We start from the raw sequence: 19,217 nt of genomic DNA on the forward strand, positions 1-19,217 counted from the left end.
AGTGAACTATGGTGGCCAAGGCAAAAACATTGTCCTAATTACAGCCAGTGTTTGATTTGTCCATTCTGGGCTACTGTAGAACAACATGGCAGACTTTGGAAGAGGACCTGCTCCGTATGTAGATATAAACAGCTAATTGTACAGTCAAGAAAACACAATAGTTCTTATCTTCAGGTGATAATAAACTAATGAAAACATAGTTATGAGTATTATATTCCATTTCTGCCGAAGATGCCCCTAAATGCTACACACTGGACCTTTAAGTGGAAATGTTGCCTGCCAGATTATCTCCATTCTGTCCTTTCATGAGTATAAATTGTTCCCTTTACAGCTGAAATCTGTAATTTTTAAAAACGAATAGATTGTGTATATATCCGTGTGTAAATTGTTGGAAGTTGCTGTTCACACTGGAGGTTGACTGATATTGGATTTTTTAATATAATAACAACATAATACAGAAAGTCTGGAACAGGAAAAAGCCAATAACCAATTAATTTGCCAACATCATTTGAACACTAAGTTCATACCTTGCCTCTGATAACATTTACCTCAGTAAAAATGAAAAGACAGAGGATGGAGAAACACTCTCTGTACAATGGCAAATGGGCTTTACTGGTCATAACACAGATTTTCTTGTCATGTAACTGGTTGAAAACTATGCATTCAGTATTGCTTGGCTCTTGACGTCTTATGTTTTTCTGTATATTGCCCACAATCAAAAAGGTTTGGCCAACTAATAGTGCTACAGCTGTCGGGGTCCAGACAAACACTTCATTCAAATATGAGTTAAAATGAAGAACAGTACATTTGGACACAGTCACACAGCAGATGGGAGCTGCATCCACTGATCAGCTCCTTTTTGCTCCATTCATCACAACCCTGTGAATCCGAACTCAATAGGTGGAAGCTACACAGTCATCGGCCACTAATAACCCAAACCATTAAATGACAAATTTAGAAAGCATCTGTCAGGGAGGTAAATTATTGACGTTCAAGTCAAGTGGTTGGTTGGCGACATTTTGTCTGCAAATCAGCAGCAAAGAATTGAAACAAATTGAAACGTCAAACTCTTCATCATGTGTGGGAGGCAGGAGCCTGAGTGTATTCATGTGAGACAACAAAGAGTTTTTCATTTGTTTGTACAGTCTGAAATCATTTTATTGGAAATGCACTTTATGAATAAACTCTTTATAATTCCAGTTTCATTCATTCATTCATTCATTCACTCACTTTGCTGTGAACACAAGACTAAGTCTGACGTCTCCAATGAAGAAATGTATTCTGAACTTTCCTCTCACAGACTCGTTGATCCTTTTTCTCTGAGTGATTTTGCCCATTCAGTTAATTCAGATCAGGCTGGTCCTGCTGGAGGACGTCTCTCTCCTGACCTGGCTCATCTGTCCCCCTGAGACACTGAACACCCTGACAGCTTGACCCCCCAGCCTCCTCGCTCTGCTCATTCTCATCATCATCCTCCTCCTCTGCTCCCTTCTTCTTTGAAGGTAGATGAGCACACCGTAGCCCACTACAGCCAGAGCCATGCCCGCCCCAGCAGCCATCAGCACCAGGCTCGACACCAACATCTCCTTGCTGTCATGACCTTGGCTGCCGAGTGTGGCCACACAGAGAAGCACGGTCCCACAGAGCATCACCGCCAGCCCCACAGCTAAGATAAGTGCCGGGTCAGCCCTCCCGCCGCTCCTCAGTTGGTCGATCTGATGCCAGCTGCGCACGCAGTTCATGTCCTGGATGGCAGAGCTGAGGAGCAGCTTGAGCAGAACAGCCAGGGCTAAGAGGCAGAGGGTAGTTCCCACCCCGAGGCGCCATTCCCCGGACAGGCTGGTGGTGGTGGAGAGGAGGCCCACGCCACCGAGCCCCAGCCCCAGTATGAGGGCAACAGAGGCGCAGTAGCACAACAGGGAGCGCCGTGGCTCTCTGAACCACCACAGCTCTACTTGATCTTCCAGAACACGTCGCTGCAGCAGCGTGGGGTCCAGGTAGAGACCTGGAGGGTGACGGATGGTGTGGCGGGGCTGGTAGAAGGTCTGCATGGCAGTAGTCGCAGCTCAGCCAGCCAAAGAACCAGACTGACACCTTGAGTGAATATGAATAATTCAACTGTTACTTTTCTATTCACCGCAACTATATAACTGTTATCAGCAACTGAGCTTCAACTCAGCCTCTGAGAAAAAGTACTCACTTGGTGTTAGATGAGTGTCATGTGCTGCTGTTCATCCATCTGCATCCCATCACACAACCTTAGTCAAAGCATGACAATAGTTTGATCGTGAAATCCAACTGTTGATTGGTCTTGTTGTGTTATTCTGCAGAAGACATGCTGCTTCACGTAGAAATAATCCAGCTTCAAGGAACTTCTTTCCAGTGGTGAAGTTGTAAATTTCATTTGCACAGGCTGCTCTCAGGAGTGAAACTCCTCACAGTGTAGATAATTGAGTTATCCTGGCTTCATGCTGGAGACAGACAAACAGCGAGGACTCCAGCTGCAGAGAAGAAGGGACGTCCACTGTGTAACGCTCACTGTAAGGAGAGAAGTGATGATGATATTGACATCCAGGCTGGGCTGCGTGGACGTAGCCTGTCCACAGTGACTGTACTAGCGTCACAGATTGATGATCTGTGCCCTCCTCACACACTCTTCCCCAGTGCCAGGCAGGACAGAGGACCCCCCCTCCTGCCCTCATCACACGGGAGCACCATCTTGCCTGGTCAAGTGGGGAAAAAGACTGGTCACAATAGCAGTGTTGGATCATGGTTTGGACAGAGATTGGCGACATTGTCCACCATTCCCCGACACAGACAATGGGCTGACAGGCAAACACAATGACTGTGCTGCAGGAGGCGGGTGTGAGCCTTGGAGGGGTGTTGTGTTGCTGTTGTGGAGGGCTGAGTGATGTCAGTGACTACTGATAATGGTGTTTCTGTGATCCCGAGGATGGCGTCACTCGCACACTATGCTGAGCCTCTTAGATAGGCCACAGTGAATGCTGCCTCTCCTCAATGAGACGCTAACTGACACGGGCCTGCTGATCTGTGGCCTCCGGTAACACACCATTAGTTTGACATTTTGGGAAATACGCTTCTTTTGCTTTCTAGACTGTTAGAAAAGAAGATCGATACCACACTCATATCTATAAAAAAAGAAGTTACAGAGTAGAGACAGGTAGCTTAACATAAGGATTTTTTTCTTGTGTTGCTTTAATCCGTACAACAACTGACATGTAAAAATGACGTTGCCATTTTACACATGGGTAAATGTTAGAATATTTCTTGGCAACAACATTAAACTCTAAGTTACTGCGCCACGCCATGAAAATAGTTGAAATGCATGTTAATCACTGAGCTTTAGAGGTATTTGTAGTTAAATTTGTCACCATTGGACAAAGCCAGGCTAGCTGTTTCCCCCTGTTTCCAGTCTTTGTGCTAAGCTAAGCTAATTGTCCCACAGCTGTATAGCTTCATACAGTCTGTACGATTTAGTGGTGTCTAGTGGTGAGGATTGCAGATTGCAACCAGCTGAAACTTCTCCCAGCTAGAGCTGCTTTAGTGTTAATTGTTCAGGAGGTTTTTACAGGGAGCCAAATCTGCAGATGTCGCCTCGTCTCCAAAAAAAAAAAACGTATTTAGCATGCCCACCACTTGCTTATGTGCACTCACTTTTCTTCTCTGATAACTTAAGAACTAGATGTTCAGGAGGTTTCCGCCTGGAGCGAAATTATCCACAGCGGTCTCTTCCTTTCCGAACACAAACAGACCCAGTGATTTAAATAACTAAAAACACTGAATAAAGTAGTTTAACAGTAAAAATCTGTGTTTTTCTGCTTGTTGCAGATGGGTTTCTAACTATGGTGGTGGATACAAAAATGCAAATGGCCTCATCTGGAGCCAGTGTTTGGTTTGTCCATTCTGAGCTACTGTAGAAACATGGCGATCTCCGTAAACGAGGACCCTCTTTCTCTATGTAGATATAAACAGCTCATTCTAAGGTAACGACAACACAACAATTCTTATTTTCAGATGATTATCCACTTAAGAAAACATGCAAAAGTCCCCGTAAATCCTACATACTAGACCTCTGACAGACAAACACACAAATGGTGTCAAATTCTCATTTCACTCTTGAAAAAAAGACAAAATGTCAAATAATTCCTTTATAAACTTGACTTTACCTGCCTGTTATAGTGACATTTCTTCTCCAGAATCATGGCATCTTTCTGCCCTATGTTTACCTGCACATTTACTTGACAACATTTATTTTTTATACACTGACTTTGATTTATTCTCTTGGGCTTTCAGGCTTTTTATTTATGAATGTAGAGGTGTTCGCCGCATGTATGAGCAAAAATTTAAAATCTAATCCTCATGCCTGACAAGAGAGTTTCTCTCACTTGTAAAGCGGCTGTCAGCTCACCTGTGATATTATGGAGTTACTGTCCAGTTAAAAAAAGCCACAGCTGTTCCTGTAACATTATAACCAGAGCTTGCATATAGCTACTTTTGAATGAAACAGTGCAAACTATCAGCAGAGTGAACTTACTTCTGAGCTAAGAGCAGTCAATGCCACAACATAACAGTGTCATCAGTGGTGATGTGATCATTTTCTGATGAACTCAAAATGCACTCTCTCCCCCTAGTGGACAATATCACTGAGTGTGCAGTTCAGTTATGATCTTCAGCAATGAAGTTTAGCCACATTTTTACTTTGTTGCCATGAGGGAGAGACTATTGCACTTACTTACAACATACGTCAAATCATTGGTTTGTACCAAGCGCTGATGCTGTGTCCTCTAACTGCTGCTGGTAATTAGCAGCCTACATTATCAGAGATGGTAATTGCTACCTTTCTGTCTGAATTTTAATAGCATTACATTACATTTTATGATTGGAGAATGATAGCTTCATCTGTTTCATCTGTTTTTCTACAGTCTATTATTTCATTTGAATGGGCTGACTCACTAAAACTTCTAGTACCTACCTGTAACATAACTCTGTAAGAAATACAGGCCTATGAATTTCCATTCTAAAAACCTGGGGCCGTATTCACAAAGCTTCCTTGTACAAAGAGTTGCTCCTAGTGATGAAATTCTAGGAAAATCCTTAAAACTGTGACGTTTTCTCAGAGGTTTTTCCTTAAAGTTGAGACTATGTCCTTATGAAGATAAAAGGTGAAAAAGCAGCAGGGAGCAGGGAGGAGGACTTTTAAGAGGAGAAAATGGTGGAAACACAAAGGGGTCAGAGAAATATTCTCAAAAGTCTGGATGACAATGAGTAAATTAAATGCTACAGATTAGATCATACAGGGATAATATTTGTGGTCAATTTTATTAGGGATACACACACATTTTCCACCTAATGCTGTTATTTTAAGATATTTGGAAAACTGGAAAAATGCAACAGTGCAGCAGTGATGACTTGAGTTTGTCTCAACCTTCCGTCAGCAGAGTGATCACACTAACAATGACTTTCACAGTCAGCAGTTCATTTCATTTCCACTGGGTGTCCTGCAGGCTCACAAAAGGGCATGACTGTGACAACCAATCACACCTGTTAAATGAATGCATCACACTGAGCAATGGATCAACCACACCTCCTCACTAAGGTAAAAGTTTTTGTCTCTTCCTTGCTCAAAGTTGCTCTGATAACTTTCCTAAATCACTTCTAGGCAAGGACTCCTCACGTAAAATGTTTAGGCACTCTCTAAGAGGATTCCCAGAATGCTTGTGAATACGGCCCCTGAAGGACATCATTTATTACAATGACCAGAATCAGTATGTGTACTGAGATGGGGTTGACTTGGCAGGTGCTGGTCAATCTTTTCAGTCAGTTATTTTGTTTAAGTGTTGAGTGCTGTGTCCTTTTCTAGGAAAGAAAATGTGAATTCAAATGAGTCACTGGTGTGTGCCCAATCAATCTGATTCAACCACAAGGTGGCACCAAATAGCCATGTTACTTTGTGGCCATTGACACTGCACAGTCAGTTAAATCAACACATGAGGCACGACATTATTAGATTATTATAATAATGACACTTATTATTAGTTACTGTTACCAAACCTTGCTGTAGCCTTTGCTGCACCATCAATTATACACAGTTGCTGGGCAACTCTGGGCAACTGCAGAGTGTAGATTTGTCTGTATAATTGTTAATATGATAGAGACTACTGTATGTAATGGTGTTGCAGTAAGTTAATGATTGTTCTGTGTTTACTAGCCCAGGGACTGCAGATGGACATAAGCTAATAGCTAAACTTGGCATAAGTCATCTCTTTATTTTGAGACTAATATGTTTTTTTGTTATTGTGTGTGTGTGTGTGTGTGTGTGTGTGTGTGTGTGTGTGTGTGCATGGTCTTTGTTTAATGAACACTAATAATAACTCTATCAAGGCTTTTGGTCTCATTTTCACCACGCTATAAAACACAGTAATCATTTGCCTCGTGATAATTAGTTGAAGCAATTAGCCCCGCAACAAGAAAGTACAACAATATCTCAAGGAATTATAGTGACAGATTATCATATATACAATCTTTATAAACAGCTGTTAATTTCTATCTGTTTGTTAGTCTTATGGATGCCTGTTGCATTCTGGGAAAGACTCCAGAATGGCTCTAATAAAACTAGATGGACAAATGGATGAACAGATGTGTTTTTAAATTACATGTTATAAATTCCTGGACATAACATTTTATCATTCTGCTTTTTATTGAGTAGTTTACCAAAGGCGGCTACAATTCTAGCATGATATAGAGAGTGCAATCCATATGTGTTTGGACAGTCAGTGACTCATCTTTGCATTTGTTGTCTGCTGTTTAAATATTTGGACTATTTATTGATTAGGATAATGTACGATCCTATAAATTCCTCAGGTAATCTGGGACATATTTACTGAGTGTTCCCTGTTCCCCTCCTGTGGAACAAGCCTCCTGAATACCTGAGATCTGCCAAAACTGTCAGCTCATTTAAATCGGGGCTTGAAACATAATGGTTTATTGCAGTTTTCCAATAAATTAGATACAAGACTTGTTGTTAATCTGAAGTTATTTATTTGCGTGCGTTTGCTTCTTGTTTTTATTGTCTTTTAAATCTAATTTCTTTCCAATCTTTTACTATTTATTTGCTTTTTCCTCACTTCTTGTTTTTATTGTCTCTGTTAAATGCAATTTTAATGTTGTCTTATGTTTAGTGTATTTCTTTTTCCTTGTAAAGCACTTGAAATTGACTTGTGTTCAAATGGTGCTGTATAAAAACAACCGCCTTGCCTTACAGTGCTCCCTCCAGCACCCTTAAAGATGGACAGGACTTTAACGTCATAGTTACAGGTTCATTTTAAATATACTGAATATAGATTCACATCTACAGAAAATGTTAAAACTGTCAAAATGAAAATATACTTCTTAAAAACTCTGTGCAAGACAAGCCAATATGTTTTGGGCAAAACAATACTGGCTTTATTCGGCTATACAGGGCAGGTAGCCTATGTATAAAATATGAATTGGTTCTTTTGTGTAGGTTCATAAATGCAACTTGTTCCAGTTACCATAACAGCACCTCACCAGTGCAGTCTGAAGTACAGTGTCTACCCTCATACAAAATGTGAGGTGTTGTTGTTGCTGGAGATCAGCCTGTAGAGGGCAGCAGCATCTAAGTTTGGACTGCAGCCTGCAAGGCGCTGTTACAATGATACTGTATATTTGTATATGTATGAATTTTTATGTTGCTGTTGTAGCTGGTTGGTTTTAATTACTTTATGAACTGTTGGGGAGTTAATGAGAATGCATAACATTTTATGAGCTCATCATATGTTTTGTATTAAACTCTTAATCTGCAAAATAAGTGGTACTAACATCTGTCAAATTAATGCAGTGGAGTAACGCAGCAGATAGAAATGCCCAAGTGAAGTAAAAGTGCTTAAAACTGCACTTCAGCAACCGCACTTACATTTTCACCACTGTGTAGATGCCCTAAAACCAGATACTTTGAGTGTCAGATGGTTGTTGACACGGAGCATCAGCAGTAAGTGGCTGCATAAGGTCCTTTGGCCACCAACACCCTCAAAATCCTGTTTATTTTTGTATAACAGCAAATTAGCTTTTTTTTTTTGTAGTGGTGATGCATATACTGTATATATGTAAACACACTGATCAGCTACAACATTAAACCCACTGACAACTGAAGTGAATGACATTGATCATCTCATTACAGTTCAGTGTTCTGCTGGGAAGCCTTGGGTCTTGGCATTCATGTGGATGCCACCTGACACGCACCACCCATCCAAACACCGGTGCAGACCAAGTACAGCCTCTCATGAAGACGTCACTCCCCTGTAGCAGTGGCCTCCCAGCAGGCCATGCACCACGCCACACTGCAAAAACTGCTCAGGAATGGCCCGAGGCATGTGACAAAGAGCTGACCTGGATTCCAATCTGATTGAGCATCTGAGGGACGTGTCCGTGCCCCAGAGCCACAGTGAGGCCTCCTTGAATCAGACTTGGCTCTGACCTGTTGAGGCATGGACACAGGACCTCTGGGGGTGTCGTCTTGTGTCTGGCACCAGAGTGTTGGCGGTGGATCCTTTGAGTCCTGTGGGTTGCGAGGTAGGATACTGGCATGTCCCATGGAAACTTGATCAGATTGATGTCTGATGAACTGGGAGGCAGATTGATCCCTTGAGCTCTTTGTCACTTTGTCTGGGAGTGCTGTTGCCATGACAGAGCGTACTTCATCTGTAACAGCGTTTGGGTGGGTGGTGCCTGTTAAGTTACATCCCCATACATGCCAGGACCAAGGTTTCCTCACAGAACATTGCACTGTAATGAGGTGAGCAATATTATTCACTTCACCTGTCCGTGGGTTCAATGTTGTGGCTGAACGGGGCATACCAAGCTGTATTTACCAAACTTAAATACATCTGTCTGTAGTACTCATTTCAGAGGAACATCCAGAAGAACATCCTTCATGTTTTCACACATTTACTTTCACACTGTGTGTGTGGAGGAAGGATAAAATTCTGCTTAGGGGCTTTAAAAAGTGATTGTTGGTTATGGTTGAGATTAAAGTAGGGGGCTGTTGGAGTGTTGAGCAGAAAAAGCGGCCTCCACAAACTTGCAGCAGTCTGACACACCGGTGTCAGAGAATGTGCCATGGACAGATTTGTGTGAACAGTTTCTTATTCTGGCCCGACACCCCAGCAGCTGATTTCACTGACAGGTGCAACATCAACCAGAGAGGATGAACTAATCTCACGGTTGCAGACCACTGGGTTAGACAAACAGGGCTTGTGACCAGAGCATCACTGTTCCAGTTTTCCTCAACCAGCTGGTGAAAGGTGGGAGGAAACTGAGCGAAAGTGGCTCTCTCATATCTCAAAAGCAGGTGTTCTTGAGCAAGGTACAAAAACCTAATTGCTTCAGTGCTCAGAGGCCATCAGTGGATGGCTACACTGTAATCACAAAGCCTGCCAATGGCAGCTTCAGCAGCTGTGTATGCAGAGCAGAGAACAGCTGGGATAAAAAACAGTATGCACGCTCAGCAAATGTTCCCTAAAGGTTAATTAAATAAGAAATGTGGCCAGAGTAGAAGTCACACTACTTACTGAAACGCTGCTCACATGCAAGAGGAACTGCTGATTTCCATGATTGCTGTGTCTGTGCGTGAGGATGGTGGAAGCCTCTCTTGAATCCACAATGTTGAGAAAATGTGGCACATCATCCAGACTGGCTGCTGTGACAAATGAAAAGATTTGCTGCCAATTTTTGAAGCCCCAGGTGACACACCACACAAACACAGACCAACCTCACCAATCCTCACTTTTTAGTGCCTCTAACAGCTTTCTCCCAAAATCATGGCCCCCTGCATAGATGTGGTTTAACCGTATGTCACTCATGGCAGAGAGATGCGTCATGAAGTGACTCCATATCGGTGACAGCGCTGATGTGTAAACAGCCTGTCAGAAAGCTTGAGTGATATGGGATTTTGATGTGGCATATGCTGCAAGATGATAAACATGTTTTATAGTATACATCTGCTGTGTATCAGTTTATGGGGACGTTCATGGCATTACATGTAATACACACCTCTGCTCAGCAACAGAGTCAGCTCTTTATAGCCACCATTACTCTACCCTAAAATATTGGATGTCATTAAAGTTTTTACAGACATTCACGGTCCCTGAGGATGAATCTTGTGGACTTTGGTGATCCGTTGACTTTTCCTGTCATGCTGCCGGTAGGTTGACGTGTGGTTTTGAGTCTTGACACTTACTGGATAGATTGCCATGAAAATTGATATGCACATTTGTGCTGCCCTCTGGATGACAACTTTTGGTGATCTCCTGACTTTTCATTGCTGCCATCATCAGGTCAAAATTTTAGTATGAAAACCTTGGTATATGACCATATACCTGCAAAATTAATAACATTCCCACCAGCCTCAACTCCACTTTGTGTTTGGTGCTAATTACCAAATGTCACCCCCCAGTTGCCAGGACAAAATGTTGGCATTGTACGTTTCTGTAAACCACAGATATATTACATTTGTGCCTTTTATAAGTATTATAACAAAATTTATAAACATAACGTGACATAATTTAAACTACATCTATGTACTGTAAGCTAACTTTGTCATCAAGAGGTGGAGGAGACGGCAGATGGTGTGACACCTGGGCAAGACAGCTGCTAACCTGCAGGCCACTGTTTGTCGACCAGCAGCAATTGCAACACCAAAAGATTGTTGTTTTTTTAGTGAGCCATTGCTGCATTTCCAGCTGTGATTGCACCACCAAAAGTGGATGTTTTGTAGTGAGACATCGCTGTGTTTCCAGTGGCAATTGTGGCACCAAAATTGGGCATTGTGAGCAAGCCATTACTGCAATTCCAAGGGCGATTGTGCCACAAAAAGTAGGAGTGTTTCTCAAATCGCGTACTTCTGTACTTACACTTCATATTTTGAGTTCATAAGTGTGTTCACACTGAGAAGTATGGAAAAATGCAGTGCACTATGAGTACCCAGATGGTGCACTCAAAACAGTCAAAAAGTTGAGTGTGGAACTATGGACACTTCTCACCCTCAATGGTCGCCATCTTGGCTACGTAGCGGAAGGGGAGGGACCACTTCTCAAACTGGAAATGGCGGCCGAGGACTGTGCGACCATGAACGTCGCTGCATTGTCGTTATACATGTGTTTTTTGCTCTAAGCACCACTATACTGTTGTCGGGTATAAGCCAGCAGTATGTTTGTTGGGTTAATTTAGCAGTCTGTAAAGATTTGGTACCGCGAAAATAAAGCAATGCTAATGCTAGTTTTCTAACTAGCTAATTTGAGGTCGTCATTTCTGGTGAGTGCACAACGGCCGTGTTTGGTTTGAGACAACACTACCCTGTCGAAATTTGCGCACTACGCCAATAAGTACATAGTGCACATAGTATACTACATAGAAGTGTACAAACGGAAGTACGCGATTTGAGACACAGGTGTTTTTTTTTAGCATTTCCAGTGACGATTCTGCCTCCAAAAGTGGGCGTTTTTTGTGAGATATCTGTGTTTCAAGCAGCAACTGTGCCACCAAAAGTGGTTGTTTTTAGAGAGCTATTGCTGTGTTTCCAGGAGTGATTGTGCCACCAAACGTGGGTATTTTTAATGAGCTACTGCTGCATTTCAATCTGCTATTGTGCTACGAAACCAAGGTATTTTGAGCAAAGGATTTTTTTCCAAACCACAAACAAGTGGTTTTTGTGCCTAAACATAACCAAGTGTTAACCACAGCACCGTTAAATACGTAAAGAAACACAAAGGGGCGGTGGCTCAGAGGTAGAGTGGGTCTTCCAAAAATCAGAAGATCAGCCATTCGTTCGATCCTCCAGTCCACATGGCGAAGTATCCTTGGGCAAGATAGTGAACCCAAAATTGCTCCCAATGGCTGTTCCATCAGTGTGTGAGTGTGTGTGAATGGTTACTGAGTAGCAGGCACCATGTATGACATGTATGACAGCCACCAGTATGACTGTGTGTGAGTAAATGTGACATGTAGTGTGATAAGCGCTTTGAGTGGTCAGCAGACTAGAAAAGCGCTATACAGTGCATTTAACATTAAGTTTCCACATATTAAGCAACAAGTAAGTTGAGTGTTAGCATGCTAACATGCTAAGATGGTGAATTACCTTCTACAATTACCTGCTGAGCCTTAGCATTTTAGCATACATCGTTGTGAGCATGCTATCATGCTGACATTAGCAATAAAGCGCCGTTGTGTCCATGTACAGCTTCACAAAGCTGCTAGTGTTACTGTGGACTTTCGGTCTTGTTAGGTCGGTCTTCGGTCTTGAAAGAAATGTCGGTCTGTTGTTATCTCACTTCTTGAATGTCTTCAGAGAGTCAAGGTTTTCAACCAAAAGAAACATTTCACTTTGCTTTTGGACTTGGTTTCTTTCTGTCTCTCTTGTATTTGCCACAGTAGCTTGCACAGTGACAGCCGGGGCAAAGCAGGGGCAGCTCCCTGGTTCCAAGAGGCGTGCAAGTCAAAGGATGTTGGACAGTGAGAAAAGGGCAAGCGGACAGGGCACTGAGGCCAGAGCAGGCAAAACATCACCGCCTATGTTAGCAATGCAAAATCTGCTCTCAAGTATTTTCTAGTAATTGCATATCCCAGTTGATTGACAGGCTCTCTCACTCTCTCAGATATACCCTGCCTCCTACTTAATCCTCAGTGTGCTAAAAGCATTTTCATGACTCACTCCTCGCAGCAAATTGACTGTAAATTCAATTTAGTCCGTGTTATCTCTGAAGGGTGAGAATCAGATTTGCCATTTAACCATTTCTTATGCTACATCAATTATCCCTCACTTTAATTTTTACCTGAGCAAGCCAGATGGGCACCAGTGATAATACGTACTGTACTTCACATGTTATAATTATCTCTAAAACACCAAAACCTACACGAGCAGCTGGTTGTGTATGTGTTTCCTAATCAGCCTGTATCACATGATGGGAATCATAGACACTAAGGAGACAGAAATTTAAGCTCATTACTTTGTGATTCCCAAGCTGACAGATTGCAGTATTGCAGGTTTCGTCATGATTAATATTAGGCGTTGTTTGTGTTTGTGTTTGAATATTTTCCTGTATAGCTAAACACCCTGGTCACAGCTCAGAATCAGGATTTGTTACAGGCAGGTCTGGAACAAGCTAATAACACCCTAGCTGATATTGCTAACACGCTGATTTTCAGACAATAAATCCTGCAACAGATTTGAACACCTGTTCAATAACCACTGTATTTTTTTCTTTCCTCCTACTGCTTTATTCTTGCTGGATAGTTGCAGCCATGACAACAGGCCCCAGCTATCTTGATTTCCTCCTCGGTGCCATGAACATACTCTATGGCCATGACTTCACTGTGCAATGCACAAATACTGTATGCGGATGTGCGCACCAGTGTCTGCTTGTGCATTTACTATATGTTGAGGTTGGGAGGAGGATTAAGTTATCCTTCAGCTTATCTCCATTAAAATGACTGATTATGCTGTCAGCAATGGTCGTGGCCTAGATTTGAAAGACAGCCTCGTTTGCTCTGGCAGGGAGCCACTAGACCTTGTAAATACTACTGATGCACTTTTATCTGCAGATGCGTATTACCTCATTGTGTTTAGTAAGAGCAATAACGCTGCAGTTTGGTTAATGAAAGAGGTACAGGGGGCCTTTTCCTGTTGCTGCTGCCTCTGAGAAACAGTATAGCCTGCGGTTCACCTTAGCATAATTTGCATATAGATGAGAATCACACCACATTATTGCATTGGGGGTATATTAATAATGGGGTTGTTGAACAGGATAAGGTACTGCACAAGTGCTTGTGTAGATACTGAAACAGGTGGAGCCCAGAGTGTTGGTTTCTGCCTCAATGAAGCCATATTGTCCTGTGTGCTTCGCCTCCCTCAGCTCTCCATCAGCCATACTTTCTCTCGCTCTTGTTTACATTCATAAAGGACTTAAGAATATGTTATACGTGTGGCTCCACTGTCACATCCCTGAGTGGACTTCTAGCGAGCGACTTCTCTAAATTACTCCACCCCAAAGTGGACACAAAAACACCACAGGGACACAAAATTGCTTGACCTCCTGATCCCTTCCTACAGTATCTGCTCCTGCTAGTCCTCACCACTGTACCACTATTACCTGTCTGTCATGCTCTGAAATTGATTTCACTGGCTCAGTGGGTGTGACATGGACAACCCGAGGACCTCACTTTATCTTTCTCTCACTCTCATACACACACACATACACACACAGTTGTACTTTCTTGATATACAGCCTGCACCAGTAATACTCAACTTACTCTCCGCGGGCCAAATCTGGCCTGTGATAAGGTGATGGAATAGCCAGCTGACTATTTTCTAATTTGCAGTGAAAATACAGAAAACTGAATCACACTGAGATTTATTTTAAATAAGGTGTCAGAGTGCAAAAAAACAAAAAAATCCTAATAGAGCTTGTTCATGCTCATGCATTATGAAACAATGGGCCCCTGGGCACAGATATGCAAAAGGCCCCACCACCTCTCCTCTCCTCCGAGACTAAAAATTCCAAGCCAATGCGGAAGTGCCAAAAACGGCAGTTCATCAAATGGTTACTTAAAGGGATAGTGCACCCAAAAATGAAAATTCAGCCATTATCTACTCACCCCTATGCCGAGGGAGGCTCAGGTGAAGTTTTAGAGTCCTCACAACACTTCCGTAGATCCGAGGGAGAAGTCGGTAGCAGCACAACTGCACACCTAATGGCTGACGGCGCCCCAGATCAAAACGTCCAAGAACACATAATTGAAACCACAAAATATCTCCATACTGCTCGTCCGTAGTGATCCAAGTGTCCTGAAACCCTGACATAAAAAGCTGTTTGTCATTTGAACTCTGTTTTAGCCTCATTGTAGCCTGTAGCTCTGACTGCCTCTCTGTGCACTGCGCTCACGTGTGCGCGCAGTGCACGCGAGACCAGCAAAAGCACGTGAACACACATGAACACGGTGCCCATGTCTCACGGTCTCGTGCAAGCGCGCACACGTGATCACATAACTTTTGTGGTTTTAGGTCTCTATGAGGTCATTTTGTGTCTCTGTGGTTGTTTTGCCTGTTTTTGTAGTTATTATGTGTCCCTTTGCAGTTTCATTGCATGTGTTTGTGGTATTTTTGTCTCTTTGTGGTCATTTTGAGTCTCTTCCTGGTCAGTACATGTTATTTTGAGTGACCCTTTGCAGGTGAAGGCCAGGGGGGGGCTCTGAAACTTTAGGCCCCTGGGCTTGTACCCAATAGGCCTGTTCAGTAATCCATCCATGTTGTTCATTTTTTAAAAAGGTGCCAGGGAAGGATTCCTCTGGACCTCCCCAACAGAGGTCCTAGCTAAGCCCCCAGTTTCCTAAAAGCCCTTGTACTGTAGTAGTATTTTCTAGTTCTGAATGCTGCTCCAAATCTTTATTCTTATTTCAACATTCTTCAGTATGTTTTGATTGACTGCTACTTAAATACCTTGCATACGTTCAGCTACAGAAACCCTTCAAATAAAAAATCAGTGGTCAGCTGTCAACATCAGTTTCCAGGTTTTTCAGCAATACAGTACAATATAGTGTAAATAGGTTCATTTTGTCTACTCAAATTAGATTCAGTGTAGAAAGGTTTCTTTTTTTCAGTCAAACAAGTCAAACAGTGAAAAAAAGAAACCTTTCTACACTGAACAGTACAATATATTTCCGCATTAATATTCCTGTATTTTTTAGCAATTCTTTGCAATTTTAGCTGTTAGCATTCACACACATTTTCTGCAGGAATGCTTTTTCTACTTAGTATTAGTTCACTGGTTGTCTAGATGAATACTGCATCAAAATGCATTTGTTTGGTGTTGTTTTTCATACTCATATCACTCAAACCAAGTTGTACTGACTAATATTTTTCCAGCTGTTAGCCATATCTCCAGCTAGGCGACTACACCAGAAAACAGCCCAAACAACGTGCCAGGACTTTGGAGTTCAGAAGGGACTAAAGGCCTCTGACAGTGTTGCATTTTTACTGATAAGTTGATGTAATGTTAACTTACATATTCACCAAATAATGACAGCATTAATAACTTATCTCCAGCTAACGTTAGCGGTACACAGTTCTTCGCTAATATAGCTACTTTTCTCAGTAACTGTTATATTTGCAGTTCTGCCACTATATAACATGAAATGGAGATGGCACAATAGAAATATTACAGGAATATGCCGTCATGGAGATGGTGGACTAAATGACAGACGAGTGTTTACAGTAGAACCTCGGCCACATTGACTGAGAGACAAAGTTAGCTAGCAGGTTATTTTTGAAAAGCAGTCCACAAGCCAGCGTATTTGGTAATGAGTTAACTTTGTGTTTTATTTTTCACATAAAAGTCCTAACCATCCCAAATCTGCCACGGTGATACCAGAAAAAGAAAATGATGTTTATTTATTGTTTATTTAAAAAACAAAAATCAATGTTACACCCATATTATGAACAAAGCAAAGCCAGCACAGGCTGGAATTACACCAAACAGGTGTTAATGGTAGTGCTAATGGTTTGTGAATGTATTTTGTGGATACACGTGTTGAAGGAAAAGCTGCTATTAAATCTTAAAAATTACTTTTGTTGTTTTCATTATTTTGTTTTGGAGATGTTGTTTTAGATCTGAAAAGTACTCTCTGATGGGGGCTGTGGTGGATGTTTAAAATCCGTTGATTGTAATCCACCCACAGATGTTTTTTGTCACTGTAGACATGTTGTAATGTCACAGTCGGACACAGGTGTAAAAAATGAAATTAATGAAGGCTGAACAGGCTGTCACAGAGCACAGCTGTAGTAGAAACACCTGTGATTTTCTTTCTGTGACAAGTCACGTTGTAAAAAGGCCTTTTAGACGTCTTCCTAAGACTGTGTGGGATGTACAGGCTGCGTTTGACTGACAGCTCACTCTCCTGTTAGTTTGTTTACCAGGTGGGACAAATTACACCTTTATCATTGTGAGTATTTAGATTAGAGGTAATCAGCCAGGGTGACTGAAAACATTTGTGTGGGTGTGTGGGGCCTCCAGACATTTCTGTTTACCTCTTTGTGTGTTGTGTTTCTATGTGGGTTTGCCATCACCAAACTACAGCACATTAAGATATGGTGTACAGTTTAAGGCTGAATTCACATGGATGTATTAACATAGCTGCAGTAGTGAATGAAATGAGACTAGAAAGGGAAACAAAATAGAGTGAGGGCAGTTTTATATCCAGATGCGTTCCCTGTTGAATTAAAATAAGAGTTAAAATTTAGATTTGAGTTATGTTAACTTAATAAGAGGGTCAAATAAATAACATTTATTAAAATGTTGGCATTGCGTGTTTCTGCAAACCATGGATACTTTACATTTGTATGTTATTATGTCATGGATACTTTGAAACATTATGTTGTGGGTATCGTGTGGTTAGCTTATAATAAGAAAAAATAAACATATATCATCTGTTTCCAATGTCAAGAATGGATTTAAAGTCTCAAAAATACTACAAATACATTTCTAATCTATTCTTTTCTGTTCTACTCTTGGCCCCGCCCCACGCGCTGTCGTCACGCGCCGGGCAGCCAGTGAGGCGGAGGGAGGGGGTGTTCCGGAGCGGGGAGGGAGGCAGCAGCGTCGCAGCGTTACAACAAGAGCGGCTTTCGGGCTTTGTTTTGTGGATGTGAATGAGCTCCATCACCTCCTTCAGAAATGTGGACGGATATAAGGACACTGCTACTTTTTCATTCCTTACTCCTGAGGCTCCATCTCTCAGAAGGTCAGTTGTGTCTCTTTTCTCTCTCCTCCCTGCGCGTGAGACGTTAATTTAATAAAACATAAACCGTAGTGTGTGTGTGTTGTAGTGTGTGTGTGAGTGAGTGATGGGGCTGTGGAGGTGAGAGATGGGAAGCGCTGCCACCGGTACTCAGTCAGCAGCGCGCCTGAGCTCTTTCTACCAAGAGAGAGAAAGAGGAAAAACACTCCTCTCCATTATGAACACATGAGATTGTGACTTGTTTAATTTAAATGTGTGATGGCTGCGTGGCTGAGTGAATTGCTGTGGGGGTTCAGGGTCTGTCATGTGTTTCCTGTGAGCGTCCATACTGCATCAGAGGTAGTAGCTGTAGTAGCTCACACTGAATCTTTGTCTTCATGTTGTGAATGATGTCCGGCAGACACGGGGCCTCCTCTGCTGCCGCTGTGTCCCCTCTTCTCCCCGCAACAGCTTTTAATTACGGTGCTGAAGTGGATCAATAAGTGAAAGAAAACGCGGAGCATGACGCTCCCAGCGCCTCAGCCAATTGACCTGAATGAATGCTGAATATCAATTAGGCATTCATTTGCAAATGACAGTTGAACTACAAGCGGTTCCTCCTCCACTATATGCGTGTGTTGCTGATCCATCTGGACGCTGCTCACCCTGCTTTCTTTTCCCTCCTCCAGCAACGGATGAGTGTGAAGATGGACAGTTTCAGTGCAACAACAAAAGGTGTATACCGACTATCTGGAGGTGTGACGACGATGACGACTGCTCAGACAACAGTGATGAAGAAAACTGTCGTAAGTGTTAAAACCAGAGGAGAAATTAAGATTGTGATGAGAGTGGTGTTGTGTGGATGTCACAATAAATAGGAATAACCTTTTGCAATAATATCAAAATGGAACAAAAAAACTTATTAGGTCACTGCAACTCCTCCCACCCTTCCCACCCTTCCCAGTGCCACCCACACACAACAATTAACCCTGTAAAAATGTGCACTAAAAAGAAAGGATCTTAGAGTCAATCCAGTCGTTTTTTACTTATGATATACACTCACCAGCCACTTTATTAGGTACACCTGGTCAAGACGACCTGCTGAAGTTCAAACCGAGCATCAGAATGGAGAAGAAAGGTGATTTAAGTGACATGGTTGTTGGTGCCAGACGGGCTGGTCTGCTGGGATTTTCACACACAACCATCTCTAGGGTTTACAGAGGATGGTCCAAAAAATAGAAAATGCCTTGTTGGTGCCAGAGGTCAGAGGAGAATGGCCAGACTGGTTCAAGATGATAGAAAGGCAACAGTGACTCAAATAATCACTGGTTACAACCAAGGTCTGCAGAAGACCATCTCTGAACCAACAACACGTCCAACCTTGAAGCAGATGGGCTACAGCAGCAGAAGAC

At 42.3% G+C, this 19,217-nt stretch overlaps 2 protein-coding genes across 4 annotated transcripts in view; one reads left to right on the plus strand and one right to left on the minus strand.

Annotated features, from left to right (window-relative positions):
- Window positions 1–1,238: 1,238 nt before the first annotated feature.
- LOC126383035 (transmembrane protein 125-like) lies at window positions 1,239–2,767 on the minus strand. The gene is made up of 2 exons (XM_050033410.1): window positions 2,201–2,767; window positions 1,239–2,094 (listed from the first exon to the last, which is right to left on the minus strand). Exon 2 carries the CDS (start codon window positions 2,049–2,051, stop codon window positions 1,347–1,349), a length of 705 nt encoding a protein of 234 aa, XP_049889367.1. The 5' UTR covers window positions 2,052–2,094; window positions 2,201–2,767; the 3' UTR covers window positions 1,239–1,346.
- Window positions 2,768–17,690: 14,923 nt separating this feature from the next.
- LOC126383007 (low-density lipoprotein receptor-related protein 8-like) overlaps window positions 17,691–19,217 on the plus strand; it is a 161,213-nt gene continuing 159,686 nt past the window's right edge. For all 3 annotated transcript variants that reach the window (XM_050033352.1, XM_050033353.1, XM_050033354.1), the window contains exons 1-2: window positions 17,691–17,829; window positions 18,495–18,611. In XM_050033352.1, coding sequence (XP_049889309.1) covers window positions 17,763–17,829; window positions 18,495–18,611 — 184 coding nt within the window. In that variant the 5' untranslated portion in view covers window positions 17,691–17,762. The remainder of the gene's footprint in view (window positions 17,830–18,494; window positions 18,612–19,217) is intronic.

Source organism: Epinephelus moara, chromosome 21 (assembly GCF_006386435.1).
Source record: "Epinephelus moara isolate mb chromosome 21, YSFRI_EMoa_1.0, whole genome shotgun sequence".
In the NCBI taxonomy this organism is placed as follows: Eukaryota; Metazoa; Chordata; class Actinopteri; order Perciformes; family Serranidae; genus Epinephelus; species Epinephelus moara.